The sequence below is a fragment of the Neovison vison genome, chromosome 1 (genome assembly GCF_020171115.1).
Source record: "Neovison vison isolate M4711 chromosome 1, ASM_NN_V1, whole genome shotgun sequence".
Classification (NCBI taxonomy): domain Eukaryota; kingdom Metazoa; phylum Chordata; class Mammalia; order Carnivora; family Mustelidae; genus Neogale; species Neogale vison.
The window spans coordinates 7407961-7428329 of record NC_058091.1 but is presented as its reverse complement, the minus strand read 5'-3'; the positions used below and the strand labels follow the sequence as shown (position 1 = coordinate 7428329).

General features: G+C 44.0%; 1 protein-coding gene across 1 annotated transcript in view; it reads right to left on the bottom strand.

Annotated features, from left to right (window-relative positions):
* Positions 1–19369, bottom strand: part of PLG (plasminogen) — a 37581-nt gene extending 18212 nt beyond the window's left edge. The window contains exons 1-10 of the mRNA XM_044242753.1: positions 19359–19369; positions 19149–19261; positions 14848–14983; positions 13496–13602; positions 10700–10814; positions 9003–9142; positions 6670–6790; positions 4979–5097; positions 3138–3300; positions 2300–2445 (exon numbers count right to left, since the gene is read on the bottom strand). Of these exons, the coding sequence (XP_044098688.1) occupies positions 2300–2445; positions 3138–3300; positions 4979–5097; positions 6670–6790; positions 9003–9142; positions 10700–10814; positions 13496–13602; positions 14848–14983; positions 19149–19197 (1096 nt within the window). The 5' untranslated portion in view covers positions 19198–19261; positions 19359–19369. The remainder of the gene's footprint in view (positions 1–2299; positions 2446–3137; positions 3301–4978; positions 5098–6669; positions 6791–9002; positions 9143–10699; positions 10815–13495; positions 13603–14847; positions 14984–19148; positions 19262–19358) is intronic.
* Positions 19370–20369: the final 1000 nt, after the last annotated feature.

Sequence of the window (20369 nt, the reverse complement as noted above, 5' to 3'; positions counted from 1 at the left end):
GGGGAGCGATACAGATGGATAGGTGAAGAATTTCAGCAGAGATGGAAACTATTTAAAAAAAAAAAAAAGGAAAACATGCAAATGCTAGAAATAAAAACCATGGTATTAGAGATGAAGAATCCCTCTGATGGGCTGATCAGCAGACTAGACGCAACTGAAAAGATAATCAGTGAATTTGAAAATAGGTTAATAGAAATTACCTAAACTGAAATGCAAAGAGAGAAAAAAAAAAAGTGGGGGGAGGCGGACTATGACAAACATACAAGAGTAAGAGATAATATGAAAGGGTAAATGTGGTCTAAAAAAAGGAAAACCAAAAAAAGAGAGCAAGCAAGCAAGGGAAAAATTTATATACTAATGGCTGAGAATTTTATAAAAGTAACGAAAATCAACAATCCACAAATTTAAGAAGTTAAGAGAACCTCAAGCAAGATAAACATAAAAAATAAATAGGGGCGCCTGGGTGGCTCAGTGGGTTAAGCCTCTGTCTTCGGCTCAGGTCACCATCTCAGGGTCCTGGGATCAAGCCCTACATCGGGCTCTCTGCTCAGCAGGGGGCCTGCTTCCTCCACTCTCTCTGCCTGCCTCTCTGCCTGTTTGTGATCTCTGTCTGTCAAATAAATAAATAAAATCTTTAAAAATAAACTAAAACAAACAAACATCACATGAGGACACATCACAATCGAACTGCTTAAAACCAAAGATGATAGAAAGCCTTAAAGGCACCCAGAGAAGAAAGAAATGTGAAATACATGGGAACAAAGATAAGATTTCTGGTCAGAAGCTATTTAGAACAGAATATAATGGAATAACATTTTTAAAGTGGTAAAAGGAAAAAATTTTGAGCCCAGAATTCTATACCCAACAAAATTATTTTTTTAACTGAAGGCAAAATAAAGACTTTTTTCAAACATACAAATTTGATATTAGCAGCATATCTGTACTACAAAAAAATGTTAAAGGTTAAGGTTTTTTATAGAAGGAATATGACACCAGACAGAAATTTGAATCTCCAAAAGGAAATGAAAAGCATAAAAAATGATATACATAGATAAATAGATATTTTTAATTTACAATCACTTTGAAAAATGTGACTATTCAGGCAAAAATAGTATCAATATACTGTGAGATTTATAACATAGTAGAAATAAGCTCTTTGAGACCAGTAGTAAAACACTTTGGAAGAAGGAACAGAAATATGCCTAAGGTTATTACATTCATAGCATCACTTGAAGGTAGAATATGCTAAGTTAAGAATGTATATTCTAAATATTTGGAAAAAAACCCTAAAAACATAAAAAATGGTTTAACTAATAAGCAAATAGCGCTAATAAAAGAATCAGAAAATATTGAATGAACGCACAAAGGTAGAGGAAGATTTAAAAAGGAAAAATGTTCAAACAGGACAAGTCAAAACAAGTTTTAAATCGAATCATATTAACAATTACATTAAATGCAAATGGTAAACATCTCAATTAAAAGGCTGAGGAAAGGGGCGCCTGGGTTGGCTCAGTTGGTTAAGTGACTGCCTTCGGCTTAGGTCATGATCCCAGGGTCGTGGGATCGAGCCCTTCATGGGGCTCCCTGCTCAGTGGGGAGCCTGCTTCTCCCTCTCCCTCTGCTGCTCTACCTGCTTGTGTCTCTTGCTCTGTCAAATAAATAAATAAAATCTTTAAAAAAAACAAAAAGCAGTTAAAAAATGGCTGAGGAAAAAAAGATCTCATACAAACACTAGTAAACATGGAATTGCAAGGGCTATATTCTTCAGGAAAAGTAGACCACAGCAGGCAGTATTTCCAAATACATTACATAATGATAAAGGGGGTCATTTCTTTAAGAAGCTATTAACAATCCTAAATGTCCATATGCCTAAGAGAGTTCCAGAATAGATAAAGCGAAGACCAAAAAGATATGGACGAATGGACAGCCAAAGTTGGAGATGTCACTGTTCATCTCTGTAATCAGTAGAACAGAGATTTAAAAAAATAAAAAGAATAAGGATTGAGAAGAGCCAAACCATACTACCCCACCTGTCCTAACTGGCCTTTACAGAACACTTCCCCCAACACCAGCAGGGAGACACTCTTTCCAAGAGCACAGGGCACATTCACCAAGATGACCACATTCTGTACCTGAAAACAGGCCTCAGCAGAGGAACAGAATTGAAACCACAGAAGCAAGTCCTCTGACCAGAATAGAACTGAACTGGAAGCAAAGCTGCGGTTCATTGTGATCCCACAGGACGCCGAAGCTGAGAGCACCCTGGGGTGCTCGGTCGGCTCTCACTCCCCTCTCTTACCTGCGGTGTCTGCAGGCTCCGAGGTTAATGGAGGGGACTCACAGGACGGAATCCTGCAGTGCTCCCACCTCACCTCGCTGTCGGTTGTGTAACACCATGGGGCGGATTCTCCATCAGGGTTGCGACAGTAGTTTTCAACCAAATCTCTGAAAAAGAAGTGGTCGTGAGTTTGTCTTTCCAAACAGGCTCAAAGAATAATGGTGCAAGCATGCTTATTCATGGTAAGACTGGGGATGTGTCCAGCCGATTCTGCAGATTTACAAAAACCTAATGACAGGTGGAAACCAAAGAGGAGCGGGATCCCACAGGGTCCACGGAATCACGGCACTGACGCTGTCTGCTGCTAAGTGATGGGAATATATGCCTTGACTGCTGGTAGTCAAGCAAAATCAATCTTTCGCTGTGTGCTATGTGCCCCGCTCCATGCTGAAAGCACAATGGGTATTCTCCACACCATTCCTGCCTTAAGGACACATCAGAGCCCTGGAATTGAAGTGTTCTCAAACTGCACTGTGCATTTAGTGGAGGGCTTCTCAGAACATATTGCTGGGACCCACTCCCGAGTTTCTGATTTAGTAGATCTGGACAGGGCCCAAGAATTTGCATTTCTAACAAATTCTGCTGATGCCAATGCGGCTGGTCCGGTGAGCGTTCAAGGAAAATCTTTGAGAATGAGTGTTAGAGGAAAACCAGTGCAAAATTTCACCCCCCACCCCTTGCCGATGACTTGGCCAGTTTTCATTCCAGAATACTTGGACGTGGGCTCTTCCATGAACAAAACCAAGGCCACATCAGTGGGATTTCACAAACCATTCAGCAGGCAGAAATGCGGACTTACTTGCAAGGGAAGTTTTCCGGGGTCCTGTTGTGCTTGTGAGGAGTCTGTTCACTCCAGCGCTGACATGTATGTCCAGATACAGTGACGGACACCGTCCCCCGATAGCTCTCTCCTTTGCCCTTCAGACACTGATATGTTGGGCCAGAGGAGGGTGGCGGTGTCGCTTGGGGGTAATACATTACAATGAATATTTTTACAGTGAAGAATGCACAGACAGATGTTGTAGGGGAATGGATGCAGGGAACATCTTCTGCTCCTCTTCCCTTAGAATTTGGGACTTGAAAATTGTCTACTATCTCCAAAAGAAATTAACCTGGTAGAATCTTTGTTTATGAGATCATCTTATGAGGAACTCCTCCCAGGACAAGACCCTGGGAGCAGATGCTTCTTTCTGTATTTCCCCTGCTTAGTTCATCATACATGGTCAGGGTCACATACACCCATGATACAACTTCCTTTGTGATGAATCATAAAGGAGAGTACCGGATAACCTTCAGAGTCCCTAAGGATGATGGTCAGATCAAAGAACAGGAAGCCACCATCAGGGTCTCCTGCATCTTTTTAACTTTTAATCTCTGTCCTTGTCTAAATGTTGAGTCCTTCGCTCCAAATTCTCACAGAAGGAAAATACAAAGTTGTTCCTTCCAAGTCATTCCTTCCAAGTCTCCCTTAATGCTCTTCTCCTGCGACTTTCTCACAACTCACTGAAAAATGCACATCGGGAGAAATTTATTTCTAAATAAAGCATCAGTTACAAGGAACTCCGATATGAAGTCTGTGTACCTGAAAGCCCATATCTGCTGCCCTTTAGCACCAGAGAAGAGCAGGCTATCAGAGCTACTTCCCGCAAACCTACATTCAACCGTACTCAGAAGAGGCAGGAAAAACAACAACAAATACATGACCAGTAGGAGCTCTGATTAGTTACCTGGAGTAACTGCTTTAGAAAAGCGATCCCCTCCCCCAGGACGGGGAGGGCAGTTTCCAAGCACAGCACTCAAGCACAGACTCAAAAGTCTATAACATGTGTTGGAGAGGATGTGGAGAAAGGGGAACCCTTTTACACTGTTGGTGGGAATGCAAGTTGGTGCAGCCTCTTTGGAGAACAGTGTGGAGATTCCTCAAGAAATTAAAAATAGAGCTTCCCTATGACCCTGCAATTGCACTCCTGGGTATTTACCCCAAAGACACAGATGTCGTGAAAAGAAGGGCCATCTGTACCCCAATGTTTATAGCAGCAATGGCCACAGTCGCCAAACTATGGAAAGAACCAAGATGCCCTTCAACGGATGAATGGATAAGGAAGATGTGGTCCATATACACTATGGTGTATTATGCCTCCATCAGAAAGGATGAATACCCAACTTTTGTAGCAACATGGACGGGACTGGAAGAGATTATGCTGAGTGAAATAAGTCAAGCAGAGAGAGTCAATTATCATATGGTTTCACTTATTTGTGGAGCATAACCAATAGCATGGAGGACAAGGGGCGTTAGAGAGGAGTAGGGAATTTGGGTAAACTGGAAGGGGAGGTGAACCATGAGAGACTATGGACTCTGAAAAACAGTCTGAGGGGTTTGAAGTGGCGGGGGGGGTGGGAGGTTGGGGTACCAGGTGGTGGGTATTATAGAGGGCACGGCTTGCATGGAGCACTGGGTGTGGTGCAAAAATAATGAATACTGTTTTTCTGAAAATAAATAAATTGGAAAAAAAATACAAAAAAAAAAAGTCTGCATTTGTTTGTCTTTTGGGTTTTTTGTTGTTGTTTGCTTGTACGTTTGTGTTTATTCCAAGGAGAGAACAGGTGAGGATGCCGGAGCACTGGGTACGCCACACTTACCGCAGCGCGGGATGTCACAGAACTCCCAGCGCTTGTTGGGATCCGTGGTGAAACACCACGGGCGAGGCTCCCCATCCGGGTTGCGGCAGTAATTCATCTTCAAGTTCTTGTTCGGAAATCTGAATGGGCAAGAAGGATTTTAATAGCACTGAACATTCACATTTAAGACTAGGAACCACTTCAAGTGAGCAAATATTGAGCACCTGCTGTGTGCAAGGTACAATCAGGCGTCCAAGGAAATGACTGGATGCCGGCTATCTCAGAGACAACAGTCTCATTGGAAAGATTAGCTCGATATTCTAAGGGCCCTTTAAGAGTTTACATATGCCAAAATCACAGAACTTTATCATTTCGGCCAACCGGAAAATTAATTGGAAGCGAACTCCAGTGATTTAGTTGGAAATGACAGCATTTTTACAACACAAAGTATTCACTGACCAGGGATAGTCATCTAATACCCAGTATGGTCAAGAAGTTGACATCTTCATAATGTAAAGGGATGATCCTTCTTGTCTGCCAGGTTTTAGCCCTGCCAGCCTTCCAGCTTAGAGAAACTGGGAGGGATAATTTTTTATAATTTCTTTTTCATTTAAATTCAATTAATTTCATTTTATTTAATTTCACTTAAATTCAATTAATTAACATACAGTGTATTATTAGTTTCAGAAGTAGAGTTCAGTGATTCATTTAGTCTTACATAATACCCAGTGCTCATGACTTCTAAACTGGGAGGCATAATTATGCTCCTGGGAGAGAGAGACCTCAGCAGGGACCCAGTAACTAAGACTGGCACAGAAGGCCTGTGGCCCTCTCGGACGCCACAGATACTCATTCGGGATGGAGAGCACAACTGGCAGTGGCTTGAGCAAAGCTCTTCTAGTCTCTGGAAAGTTAATTTACCCAGTGTGGGCCTTGAGGACTTTACCCTACTTCTTCATTGAAGGAAAATGGCAAAGCTGTGTTTTAAGCTAGCTCTATGGAATGGCAGGTACAGAAATTCAGAGGAGCTGGTGAAATCTATGGCTTGGTCCCACTTCTTATGAGTTTTGTAAGCCCCACTCTATGGTCACAGAACGAAGACTGCAGAGCAGACATTTTCCAGTAAAATTAAGGTCCTCTACTGTAGGAATCATCATTACTTTCTAGATCGTGGATTCTGCCTCCTACTATAAATTCATGGTCCCCTTTAAAGCTCTGCTGGAACTTGGGAATCCTTACCCCAGAAGAAGGCATGGATATGTCCATTTATACATAAAACATTGGGGGGAGTCACAAAATCCCTAAAGCCCATCCACAGATCACACATTAGGAAGCCTTGAAACTCATCAGTGTAAAGGAAAAGGAAAAGGAGTAAGGAGAAGAAGGAAATACTAGAAAGTACAAAAGTGAGATGTATCCTTATTTCTCAAAATTTAATGTGCATATGAATCAGCCAGGAATCTGTTTATAATGCAAATTCAGACTCACTGCATTTCTAACAAACTCACAGAGGGCATCACTCCCCATGAGCCACGTTTTGAGGAACAAGAATGTATACCTCATTTGCAGTCACGTGGGAAGACACAAATTTTGAAATGCAAAACTTCAGACACGTTCGATTCCCGAGGAATACGAAAATACCCCACTAACATTAAATGTCCCATAGACCTGCAGAGTGGTAAACATCTCATTTCCTTCCCAACGAGACTTACTTGGAAGGAATATATCCGTGAGCATGGGGGGTTTGGGAGTTCCAGGCTTGGCACTCGAGTCCAGACATAGTCTTGGAAATCTTGCCCTCGTAATTTTCCCCACTGCAATGCATGCACTCCTCTGCACGGAGGATGAAAGGAGGAAGAAAAACTGAAATGAATGAATCACAGAAGAGTAAACCTAGCAATGTCTCAAATACCACCTGCGACTTCTTCATTTGTTTTTTCCAGGAATCGCTTGGGAACGAAATTGGCTGTAAAGGCTCTTCTAACACAATCCAAATTGTTGTTCCCTATTCCAATGGTAAAACCAGCATGCTTTGGTCAGTACCTTCTGTTATAGTCATGACTTCATCCAGAAATTCCATAATGCTATCCTCAAACCGGGATGCGCTGGCCCTTGGTGGGTGGGAGGGGGATGGGGAGAAGGTGCATAAGTCTCAGAAATCTGAGACTTCGATCTTTGTTTCACTAGCAGCCTTTCAAGACATCTATTAAATCATTCTGATCATGAGGATGACAGCCTCCCAGGATTTCTGGGCTTGAGTTTTGGTTTGTACCCACAACCTCCCTGAGGACCAAGACTCTCCTAAAGGGACAGTGCCCCTCTTCTCCGGGGTGTTGCCTTCTGTGTATCTGTTACATGCAGTGAACAGTCCGGAACATGATCCAACTGCCGTAACATCACTACGCCTACACACTGCCCTCACTTCCTCTCAGCACATGGGCACATTATCATCTCTCATCCCCACAAAAGAAGGGAGAATACAGTCCCGTAAGACATGATGGTGGGGAGACCACATTCACATAAGCTCCATTATGGCACACTGTCATCATCGTTCTTTGTCCTTAGTTAGTTATTATTGCTCATCTCTTTCTGTGCCTAACTGGTGAATTCAACTTGGCTGTATGCTCTTAGAGGGAGAGGAAACCGTGGTATCCACAGGGTTCTGTACTCTCTGCAGTTTCAGGCATCCACAAGGGTCTCAGAACGTGTTCCCTGCAGATAACGGGGCACTCCTCTACCAAGAAGCATGCCTGGTTGGGGTTTTTTTTGTTTTTTGTTTTTTTTTTTTTGCTTTCTTACATTATTTTAAAACTGCAACTTTGGTTTTGGAATTATCGGAATAACATGGCGCAGCAGAGGAATAAATGATTTGAACTTTTTTAGGTACTAATAAAGGACACTGAGGCGGACTGATACAAGCCTGTCCTCTTGTGTGGATTGAGGGCCGGATGACCTCACAACACCGCACACCAATAAGGCATCTGAGGTTGAAACAAAGACGGGAGACCTGAGCCGTCGCCTGGTGCAAACACTATTCACGCCGTCGCACAAATTCCTCCCTCATCCTTCCCCCTTTCCGCCAATAAACATAGCAGAAAATATGAAATGAAGAAAATTTTTTCAACAGGAGGTGTTTAACGTTTTTAGGATTTACTCTCGAGGTACACTATTAAATTGGTTCATGAAGACAATGGATTCCTGGTTTAAAAACTGGTTCATAGGGTGCCCGAGTGGCTGAGTCAGGTAAGCATCTGCTTTTGGCTCAGGTCATGATCTCGGGGTCTGGGATGGAGCCCTGCATGGGGCTCCCTGCTCAGAGGGAGTCTGCTTCTCCCTCTGCCCTTATCCTTTGCCCTGCTCATGCTTTCATTCTCTCTCTCTCTCTCTCTCTCTGTCAAATAAATAAACAAAACCTCGAAAAATAAAAAATAAAAACTGGTTCATTGCTTAGCTTCGATGAAAAGCAAGTCTACCCCATTAGATTCATACATTTATTTGCATTTTATTGACTCTCTGGTTTCATTAAAAAAAAAAAAACAAAACTTATTTGAGAGAAAGAGAAAAGAGAGGGGGGGTGGTTAGGGGGAGCAGAGGAAGAAAAACTCCGAGTGGTTCCTACTGAGTGCAGAGCCTGACACAGGACTCAATCTCGGGACCCTGGGCCAAAACCAAGAGTTTGCCAGATGCTCAATTGACTTGCACCGTCCAGGTGCCCTGATTTGGTGGTTTCATTTTACTACAGAATTACAAGTCTGTTTCTGGCTTATGCCGTGTAAGAACTTGAAGCTTAAGAAATTATATCTAGAATTTGTATCTAGTTGATTATTTGTACATATCAATGTAACATTTTAATGAAATAATTAAGTTCAAAAAGGAAGGGGGTCTGAGCAAATTTTCGGTCTTTTCTAAGAGGTACAGACCTCACACAATTTTGTCGAACGTGTCCACTAGTTGGTTTTTAACGATATCCCTGTATGGGAATCACTTTACAGCAAATTACAGATAAAGAGCAGATGTGCAAGCAGTTTCTAGATGCGCGTCTGACCTTCACACTCTGGAATGTTGCAGTAGTCGAACCTCTGGTCTGGGTCTGTGGTGTAGCACCAGGGCCCCTTCTCGTCGTTGTCGGGGTTCCTGCAGTAGTTCTCCTCCAGCCCCTCCCTGGGGTACTTCTGGGGCGTAAAGCTGTGGAGGGCGGCAAAGAATCCCTCACTATCCAGTGGACCCCTGAACAGCATGGGTAGGAGCTGTGTGGCTCCAGTACAGGTGGATTTTTTGCAATAAATACGGTACACTGTTGTAATGGTTTTTTCTCTTCCCTGTGATTTTCTCAGGAATACTGTCTTTTCTCTAGCCTTCTTTATTCTAAGAACACAGCACATGATGCATGAAATATACAAAATGTGTATTCGTTGACCGGTATGGTCTCGGGAAGTCTGCCAGTAAAGGTGCGCTATTACTGGTTCAGTGTGGGGTGGGGGAGTCAAAATCCATACACGGATTTTCAATGGCACAGGGGGTCAGCGGCCCTAACCCTATGTTGTTCAAGGGCCAAATGTATTTGAAAGATCAATATGTTGGTGGGTATTATGGAGGGCACGGATTGCATGGAGCACTGGGTATGGTGCATAAACAATGAAATCTGGAACACTGAAAAGAAATAAAATAAAATAAAATGTAAAATAAAAACAGTATGTTATTAGGAAGGCAGAATAAGAGGCTATTTCCATGAGGTTCATGCATTTCTGCTCTCTGTTGTCTGATTTCTGGTTCTCTGCTGGCAGGTAGCTATTTGTCCAGTAGCTAATATTACCATTATGACGATATGGACAGTAGAGTCTTACAAGTAGAGCTAAAGGGTTTTTATGCACAGTCACCAGAAATACAAAGGCCTCAAAAGCCTGCCAACTTCTTGATTCCTTCCAAACACCTGCTTTTGTCAGTTGCCCTCTCCATGTAAAAACGGTCCTAGTTAATGCCGTCGGGTCTGTGACTCTGCACTGGGCAATACTGGAAACTTTCTACACACCCTCTCATTTAGCCTTAGCAAAACCCCTATTGGGAAGGCCTTATTATCCCTATTTTAAGGATGAGAAAATTGGAGCCCAATGTCAAACAGAATTTATCTTGCCTCAGTGCAAATACCTAGAAAGTAGCATCTCAAGTTGAATCCACCTGACTGATTCCGTATGTGTGGGGTCGGTAGAGCTAACTCACTTCCAGTTCTAGAAATGAGTTGCTGTGCAGAGATAAAATTCGATCAAAAGACTGAGACTTAGAATCCAGATGGCAGATTTCGTTTCTGTGCTTTGATGCACCTGGGTTTGTCAAGTGCACTTCTCAGGACCTCAATGTCCTCCTCTGCCAGGGTCAAGATGGCCTCGACTGTCTCTAGAGCACGTGACACTCCATGATTTGGAGTGCCATTTGGTTACATCGTTTTTTCTCTATGAACTCTGTGTGTTGGGAACACTTCATCTGCCCATCTCATAGAGATAATAAAGGCAATCTGATGGGGGAGGGGTTAGTGGACACTAAACTAACTTCCTACTTGATAAGCATTGCCACTGAGAATGGAATGCTATCCTGCAGGAAAGCAGAAAATAATAGGCAAGTTGCGAGATCATCTGGTTTTCATCTGGTTTGCTCCTTCATATTCTATCTGCTCCTTTGCAAAGGTCTGATTGAGAGGAAATGGATCATTCTTAACATCAGAGGTGAACATGGAGATCAAAGTCTTACTTTGGTTTGTGCGGAGAATTGTCACTCCATTTTTGACAGGTAACGCCATTCTTCGTTTTGGACATTGTCCCCCTGTAGGCCTTCCCATTTCCAGTCTTGCACTCTGAAAGATAGACTGAAGGGGGGATCCACACGGTGGGCAAGCCCTCCCCAAGAAACACCATGAAGCAGCTTTGCACTGCTCAGTTATGTTGAAAGGACTCGCATAGGAGACACCCTTTCCCAGTCTCCTAAAAGACAGTCTTATGCCTCTCCCATCTGAGGAAGGGCTGCAGTTCACGGAGCTACTGAGGCTATTATTTATTTGTTCAAAACTACAGCCCTTCTGTGTACCAGGTACTGTGCTGGGAGCTAGAACGGAGCCCCTACCCTCAAGGAGCTTTTATTTTAGTGGACTCAGAGGGGCTGGCAGGTCACCCGGTATGAAACGAGGTAACCTCACAGTGACGTACCTAACAGAGAAAACAAACAGTATGAGGATGGAGTGAAAGGCAATGGGGACAGGGGCTTTTCAGCAGACTTTTCAGAGGTAGAAAGAGATCCAAGCCACGTCTATTTTTTGAGGCTTCTGGTATTTTAAATATGAAAAACTGCCGAACAGAGTTACACACTTTAAATGTGGACAGTCGACATGCTCAAATAGCTTCCACTTAGCCAACTCACTGGTTAGCCAAGGGGCTCCAACCTATTTTTAAAACACACGGTCTGATGCTCACCTGTGTCCCACAAGTGGTAAGGTGGACACCCGGGGCTGGCAGGTCGCACTTTCCAGTGTGCCCCCCAACTTCTGTCCCCACCAGGTGGGGTTTATGTTTACAAGAGTCAACTATTTTCATCGTCAAAACTTTTTATACAGCTACAGTAGATTAAAGATGATCTAAACTGAGAAATGAATGTGAAAAAAATTGCTTTAAAAAACAAAACCAAGGTGAATGCTCTTAAGGACTTGAAGACTTGAATAGTGTTTTAAAAGGCTGTCAAGTCCATTGAAGGTAATCCAGTTATACAGCTGGCTATAGAATTTTGGGTGGGAAATCCTAAAAATACAAAGATATTTTTACAGTCAGATTAATAGATGTTTCTAGACCTTGCTCTGCTTCAAAAAGAAGGAAACCAATTCTAGACAACACACACAGAGCACTGCTGATGCAAAGACAGATCATCGTTGATGCAAGGAATGCCCAGATAACAGCTGTCAGTGGCCCCGTATTTCAAAGAAAGCAGCCTCTACATAAAAGGGACCAGTGTAAATTGCATTTCTATGAGAACATAAAATATTTAAGGTGTATGTGTGTCATCTTTCATGATTTCCCACCTTAGTCAAGTGTTTTAATTCATCGATCAATTACCTGGGGAGCCGCCTTCTACCATACCAATAGCAAACAAATGCTTTTAACCCTAGACTATGTATAAAGACTGCAAATGTGTCTTCCCTGAGACCGACCATTCCACTAGACGCATTACACTGATAAGAAGCGTAAATTCAAAGTACTTTGGGGGCCCAGGGGTGAGGGGAGGCTTTTCAGAGAAGGTGATGCTTGAGCTGAGACGTGGGAGATGAGAACAGAAGAGGGGGCTTGGCAGAGGGTGTGTGTGCCTGAAACGTGGGAGGAACGCACACAGCCCCGGTGTAGAGAAGCCTCGTGAACCCAGCAGATGGGGTGGGCTTAAACAACGCAGGCTCCTGTAGCGTTCGGTTAAGTATCTGGATTTTATTCTAAGGGCACAAGGAGTTGAAAACGGGGCAGTTACAGCCCATTGGCTAACACGGCCCGGCCAGGGACGGTGACCACTGAGACCACAGTGAAGGAGCAACGGCCACGCAGGCCAGGGGCAGACGCAGATGGAGCTGGCATGGAGCGTCCCTAGAAAAACCAGCAGCGGGTCGATGGGCCACGGTAGAGAAGCAAGCGCCACAGAGTGGCTGACTTTTGACTTTTTACCTCTCTTCTGTTTGTATGTACCCGCCAGAGTTTACATAACCCTTTGATCCTGCCTTCACCTTGAAAACCAGCGTCTGTGGGACTGTCCAAACTAAGCCCGGTGGTCACCTCCCTGTTCTTTCTGGTTAACAATTTACAAATGATTTATTCAAATGTTAGCATTTTGCAGGGAAAATCACACCAGCACCTCCCCCCCCCCTTTTTTCAATCCAGTAGGTAACCCTATAGAACTCATTCTTTGCTCTTTGTAAAAATCAGGCACTTCGACAGATACACTTTTGAGTTGCTCTGTGCTTGAATCTCAAGAATTGGGGATAAACAGTGATACCAGGAGGGCGGCAGGCACACAGTTAATTCAACCTAAGAAGATGGATCTTAACACTGGAAATGTTAAAAAATGAAAGTAAGGATTTTGTCTCTATCCAAATGTTACTGGAGGACTTAAGACACCTCACTTTTTCTATTTCCGCAGGCTTCGGCCCAGAACCTAGGGCCCAGGGACCATGGTCCCTGCAGCCCAAAAGCAAGATCCTGGGAACGCTTAGATTCCCCTATCCTCAAAAATAAAATAAAATACTATCATATTTTCGGGGCCCGAGAGGTAGATGTGACTTTTGTCAGTCCCATCGTTCCTTTTCAAACCAAGAAGAATGAAATCTGAAAGGTGAACTTGACAGATGGGATTAGTGACCAAATCTCATCCTGAGTCTGAATTCCCAGGCAGGCCAGCGCGCCTCCCTTCTCTGGTCTGATAAGCTACACAGAAGAGCAGGGGGAGGACAGGAGAAAGGGGAACCGAAGGGGGAAGGGTGGGGAGGCGGGGGGGGGAGGAGAAAGAAAGCATTGTACCCACTTTTCTTTTCGAATAAAACCACATCTCTCATCCTTAAGACTGCAGACGACTTGCTGTTTTCAGCCATGACCACACACTGTTGCTCTTTGCTGTGATACTGGAATGACCTGCAGAAGAAAATCAGGAAATCCCCCCCCAACATGTTTTCTGCCACTTAAGGAAAGTAAACTTCTGTTAATAATTAAGAGACTCCAAAGATAACTGTATCTCTTGATGGGTCAGGGAGTTTGGAACGGTCACTTCCGTTACATTTGGCCCAGTCCAGGAAGTGCTGGAAAAGGATGCCTGCACTGGTCATTCCTTGTTTCCTTCTACCTTCACCTTCTCTTCCACCAAATATTCTGTTTCAACGACTTGGCTCTTTCTTCACTTATGTGCTAGAATATTTGCTTTTGTGTTGGAAAGAAGCAACTCTTGATTGCTATGAACCCTTTTCCAAAATGGTCTATGTTGACTTCTGGTCTCCTAGAATTTCCCTTTCCCAGAAAGTCTTGACTTTAGCCTCTACAGGTCATCTCCTCTCCCTTCACCTCACCCATCCCCGTGGTCCTGCTGTGACATGCAGTCTGGCATTCAAAGCCATCCACGACGGTCTTTCCAGCCCCATCTCCTCCATGAGCCCTTCTATAGCTGATGTGGTCCACCGGGTCCTGTTCACAGGGCCACGTGGCTCTCTGGGCCCAGAACACCTCCCGCCTGGTCAGTACATGACACTCACCCTTCCAAGCCCTGCTCAGTGCCTCCCCCTCCCCAGGCCTTCTCCAGCCCTCTCAACCCTTAGGAATTACTCTTTCCTCTGAATCTGGAGAGAGCACATAGGACTATGTCACTTATGGACACCTCACACTGCATGTGTTTTTTAAAATTTTTACATTTTATCCAACTTCTGTGACAACACCATAAATACAAAGAGGCGAGCACTGGACTGTGCAACTACACAGCGATCTGTCATATACGGACAGAGATCATATATATCCTGTATGTTGGGTCACTGTGTCTCTGCTTCTTTGTTCCTTAGTCTGGGACCCCCAGTCACAAGGATCCTCATTAAATATTTACCAACAATGATGTCAAAAACCAATGCTCGGAATGGCAGTTGGTGATGTCATGTGTACAGGTAACAGCCTTTGGCATTTTTTCTGAAGGGGTTGAGGGTAAACTAACAACCCACTGTTCCTATGGCTTCCGATCCAGGGAGTAGACATGGATCCCCAACTCCAATCCCGTGAAATGCTTTTCTTGCCTATTAAATGCTATTTTCATTAATAAATCCCCAGGCAAACTTCTCGTTACCAAAGAGCAGTGTCTCCAATGGGAACGTTTCTGCCCGTGAGCAGCCCCGGCAAGAGTACCTGCAAACGAACTCGGTCTCCTCCTCGCACTTCCCCGCACATTCCTGTACGCTTCCCGCCCACAGCTGCTTCTTCGTGAAGCTGAGCACGGACGCCCCCTGCGTGTTCACGTAGTCATCCAGGGGGTCTCCGCGGCCTGCGAACGGAGGATGGAGTGCGATAACGGGCTGAGATTCATCAACACCACTGTGCGGTCAGCAGGCCTTTGAAATCCTCTATCTGCTGTGCATCCACCACATAAAATCTGCTCCTTTCCTAGACAGCAGAACGGCTGTCGCGAGTAAAACCGTTGAGTCAAGACAACAGTTCTGCTCGGAGGTGGCGTTGTATTAAAAGGGCAAGTAGACTGATGGATTAATCGATTAGGATTATTTAACAACTTCTGTAACTACGTTCACGGCCATGAAACCTTAAATAAGAATAAATTTATTTGCTGTGGCTTGCCACGCCATGACAGAACAGTTAGAAGCCCATCAGCGGGCCCCGTGTTCGCCACCGCTGGTGTTGATTTGTCCAACCCTGGCTATAAACCCAACTTGGAGGCCATGACCTGACTGCTAACAGTGTAAGCTTCGGTTGTGACTGTTTCTTAAGCTGATGTGACATTCTCTGAATGGTTCCACCATGAGATATAAAAATGTTGGTGAGTTGCAGGCCTGGAGACGGCGGCCTCCCTAATTTTGGTGTGGAACCCTAGTGACCGTCCCAGGGTGAGAAGCCAGAAGAGGTTAATGAAGACAGCCAAGCTGCCTGAAGTTTGCCTAAATGGGATTAGGCAACATGGCAGCCTTGACCACCGCCAGGGGAGTGGTGTGGACCCAAGCCAGGCTGAGCGGGTTGGAGAGTGACCAGGGGAAGCCAGTGGAGCCAGATGAGAAGACAAGCCTTCAGGAGCCTAGCTGGGAAAGGAGCTCTTGTAGTCAAGGAATTTTTTTTTTTTTTCAAGATGAGACATTTGGGAGCATGTTTAGATACTGATGAAAATTATCCAGTAGGAAGGAATATTAGGGGTCAGCCCCTCATTCGCAGAAAGGCCCGTCCTGCCCACCTGGAAACACATGGGGCACGGGGCCAGTGCAGAGACTAGTCCTCTCCCGGAGGCCACGCTCCCTTCCCCCTGCTCTCTGTCCTCCCCCAACTAAACATACTCCAAACCAGAAGGTGGCTCTTTAACAGGAAGTTGGCTGCTGTAACTTAAATTTAAGGGACCAGAAAGAACTAGAAAAAGGTTTCAAAAGATTATGGAGAAGTAGAGGTTTTAGACCCAGGTCCATGACTTCATTCCGTATTCCTCCCCCCCCCCATTTGAACTCTCATTTCCAAGAAAAGGTGTATTTGGGTAAATTCTATAGATCAGGATGTGATTTAAAAAACAAACACGGTGGGGTGGGGGGCGGGGCGGCGCATCTGGGCGGCTCAGCGGATTAAAATGTCTGCCTTCCGCTCAGGGCCTGACAGGACTGAGCTGAGTGGGGCTCCCTGCTTAGCGGGGAGTCTGCTTCTCCCTCTCCCTTTACCCTTCCCTTGCTTGTGCTCTCTGTCAAATACATACATACATACATACACACAAACATACATACAGTCTTTAAAAAAATACAGCAAACAGTAACTCTGGAAAATAAATCCTACAAAGACTTAAATTAGACTTTCCGAAGAGTTCTTAGAAAGTTGAGGAGGCTAAGGTAGAAATGATACCAAGGCAAGAAGACTTCCATTTATATCCCCCTTTAATTAAGCTTCCTTTGATTATGTTATTATATTTCACAGCAAAAAGCTGCTGAGACCACCTTAGGAGCTGATATCCCAAAGAAATATCCCCAAAGAGAATACATTTTTTTCTTTGGTGCTTGAAAAGTTCTCCCGCATTATTTCATTTTCTTCAGCTTGAGGGCTCCGTGACAGTGGAGTGTCCTACAGTGTACTGATTGACCAAGAGATATTAAACATATCGTTTTAGTGAGAAATTATTTTTAGGGCACCTGGGTAACTCAGTCGGTTATGTGCCTTTGGCTCAGGTCATGATCCTGGGGTCCTGGGATCAAGCCCCACATTGGGCTCCCTGCTCAGCAGGGAGTCTGCTCCTCCCCCTCCCCCTCCCCGCTAAGGTTTTTTTCTTTCCCTCTTTCTCAAATAAATAAATAAAAGACTTTTTAAAAAGAAAGGTATTCTTATATTCGAGGCCCAATGTAGATGTATGTAGCTACCAAAACATATGTATTACATTAATAATGTGGGTTTATTTATCACCATGGTGTGTACATTTACACCCACGATCATGCACTTGCAAAAAAAAAAAAAAAAAAGTCTTAGTGGTTTATGAAACTATGGAGAACAGCTGTAAAACGATTTCTTTTTTTCCTTCCACCAGTCACGTCTATGCCCTGGAAAGGTGAAACTCGTCCACAGAAAGAGTAAATGCCTTCCTCTCAAAAAGAGCTTATAAAAGTCTCCCCCTTTGGCAAAAAAAACCTATGTTAATCCTGTAACAGAAGAGTCTGGTCTCCCATCCTGGTGTGAGTCACTGGGTGAGCTGACAGCATTTTGGATCCCGTTGTCCACAGGCTAACACACAGAATGCACATACCCGACCGACCCCCACCATGGGCCACCACTTCCCGCAGAAATCCCTGTGCAATCCTCCGCTCTCTGTTTTCGTTGGTATTTCTTGAAATGGCTCTAATGACTCTAAATATATTTAACTCTCAAGTACAGCTTACAAGATTTTATCTGGCAATTTATAAACCGAATTTCAGGTATCCATACATTGCTTATGGGAAGGGTTACCAGCATGTATGATTCCATTCAGATGAAATGTCCAAAAGAGACAAATCAGAGACAGAAAGTCCCCTGGCGACTGCCAGGAGCCAGGCGGGGATGCAGGTGGGGGAGGGGTGCGGCGTTTCTTTCCAGAACGTGTTGTGCTGCTGATGGCCCAACTCTGCAGACCACGGCTACGTATGCTCGAAATGGGTGAACTGTATGTGAATTACATGTCCGTAAAGCTGTCAAAACACCACACAAAACTCTAAGGACATGTTTAGAATATTTTTTTTAATTTTTTTTTTTTTAATTTAACAGACAGAGATCACAAGTAGGCAGAGAGGCAGAGAGAGATGGGGAAGCAGGCTCCCTGCTCAGCAGAGAGCCCGATGTGGGGCTCGATCCCAGGACCCTGGGACCATGACCTGAGCCGAAGGCAGCGGCTTAACCCACTGAGCCACCCAGGCGCCCCTGTTTAGAATATTTTTAAAGGAAGTTTAAACAAAGCTGGAAAGGGAGAAGGGCACCGGATTCCTTCCAGAGAACTTCGGGTTTACATTCTGCTATCCTCACTGCCTGGATTTAGGAGTTTGGTCAAAAGAGAAGTAACCTGATTTTCCTAAGGATGGATTTCCTCCTCTGTAAAATGGGGGTGAAGATACTCACCTACCTACTGTATCAGCTGAATAAGCAAGTATTATCTAAGGACACACACTCACACGCAAATAAAAACGTGCCTAGCTTTTCCCAAGCACTATGTGAAGGTTTCTGGAATTCCTATATGCATACATCATCTGGCAATCGACGCGTGTGGTTTCTCCAGGCATAAGGAAGAAACCTAGACGTATCAAAGGCTCATGTCAAGCCTCAGCAGGCAAGGACCCTCCAGACACTGGCCAGAGAATGCAAAGAAGTATTTCACTGCTTTCATCTGAAAGTGAAGAGAATATGACATGCTAACGAAAATGGTCTCCATTAACGGAACTGAGCACCGGGCAAGGGCGCCCCCAACTTTTTGGGTTGCTAGCTCTGCAGGCTCTTGTTTCAGCTACAACAACCGTCTCTGGCAGGCAATCTTGTCGATTTAAACGGTCATTCATCATTTCCCCTGCCCACTGGTCTTTATCACGCATGAAGAAATTAAGCTCAGTTCTTAAGTAATTTTTCTTTCTTTTTTTCTTAATGTTTATTGTTTTTTGTAAGATTTTATTTATTTATTTGAGAGATAGTGAGAGGGAGAGAGAAAGATACAGAGGGCTTGAGCAGGGAGAAGGAGCAGAAGGAGAGGGAGAAGCAGGCTCCCCGCTGAGCAGGGAACCTGACGCAGGACTCTGAACCAAAGGCAGATGCTTAACTGACTGAGCCACCCAGGCACCCCCTTAAAGAATTTTTCAATCATACATGTAGATTTTGATTTGGGATGCTCGTGAATCAAAAGCTAATTTAAACTAGCTATACAGAAAGCCATCATGTTATCTATTTTTAGGACATCGCTAGGAAAAACATTTTAATTAAAAATTTTTAAAAATCCTTTGTCTTACCTGATTTCAGAAATAAAAGAAGTAGAAGCAGCACTTCCTTAAGTTCCATTTTGGGACTAGTCAGTGGTGCCCAGAAAACTCAGCGTCCCAGTCCTGAGATGTTATTGACTTACCTGAGAGAAAACACATCCACAAATAAGATAATCACAGGGAGTTAATTATTTTCTGAGACGCCCATTGCCAGTGCACTCTGAAGGGTTCAAACATTACCTCGGCCTGTGGATCTTACAAAATCCCCATCTGTAATAGATGCTGGGAAGTGGTGAAAGCAGGCCCGCCCCTCACTGCCCCAGGCTGCCTGCTTTCTTTCCCCTGGTTCTTTCCATCATCTTCTGATAGCCACTTCCATCATCCTTCAATCGCTGCTTTCCTCTCTCCGGTTGGTTTCCTTCCTCTCCTTCTTTCCCGGCTTGAGGTAAAAAAGGAAAAACAGAAAGAAAAATCACACTAATAGCCAAACTTTGCTGAGAACTTATCATTCCACAAGCAATATTAATATTTCCACTTTAATGAGAGAACTCGGGCTTAAAAAGTTCAACTGTCAAGGTTACTCAGCCACCAATGGTTGAGACCCTATAGGCCTTAAGATTATAAACATAAGCTAGGGCCTTGTCGTTCACATCCCCACATCCTACCAAACAACGCAGAGATTACTAGAAAGTTTAAATACTTTATTATTATTATCAAAATGTCTTTATGTCCAGTGGGCTCACATGTTTTCCATAATTATAAATTATGTTGTAAAAATGTTGGTCTTTTCCCCAAATAAATTCACAGTGCGTTACATTCTCACCCTCAGGAAATAAAGCAAGAGGGGCAAAATTGGGTTTGAAGAGTCTGTGTGAAGTTTAATTGTTGGTTCTGTACTTTTCCCCTGACTTAAGGCCACAATCACCAGGTTATTACACACTCGGAAACTATTTTAGGGTTCAAAAATATTTAGGAGTAGTTCAGTGGATTCTATTTTACTTGCAAAATAAGAACAAGAAACACTCCTCTCTCTAGGCTATGAAATTTCTTTCTGTAAATTAACTAGCAAAGTGTAGAGGTCAGCACCAAGCCTCCAACATAATTTCCTGGGATGAAAAGGCACTGTGCAGAATTCTCAAGAGCAAATTCTCTTCTCAGAGAACAAGACGGTGGCCTATTGTGAGCAGCAGGGATGAGCGAATCACATTTCCTGGTTTTCTACTGATCCTAGGTTTCTTCTCTCCTCAAAGT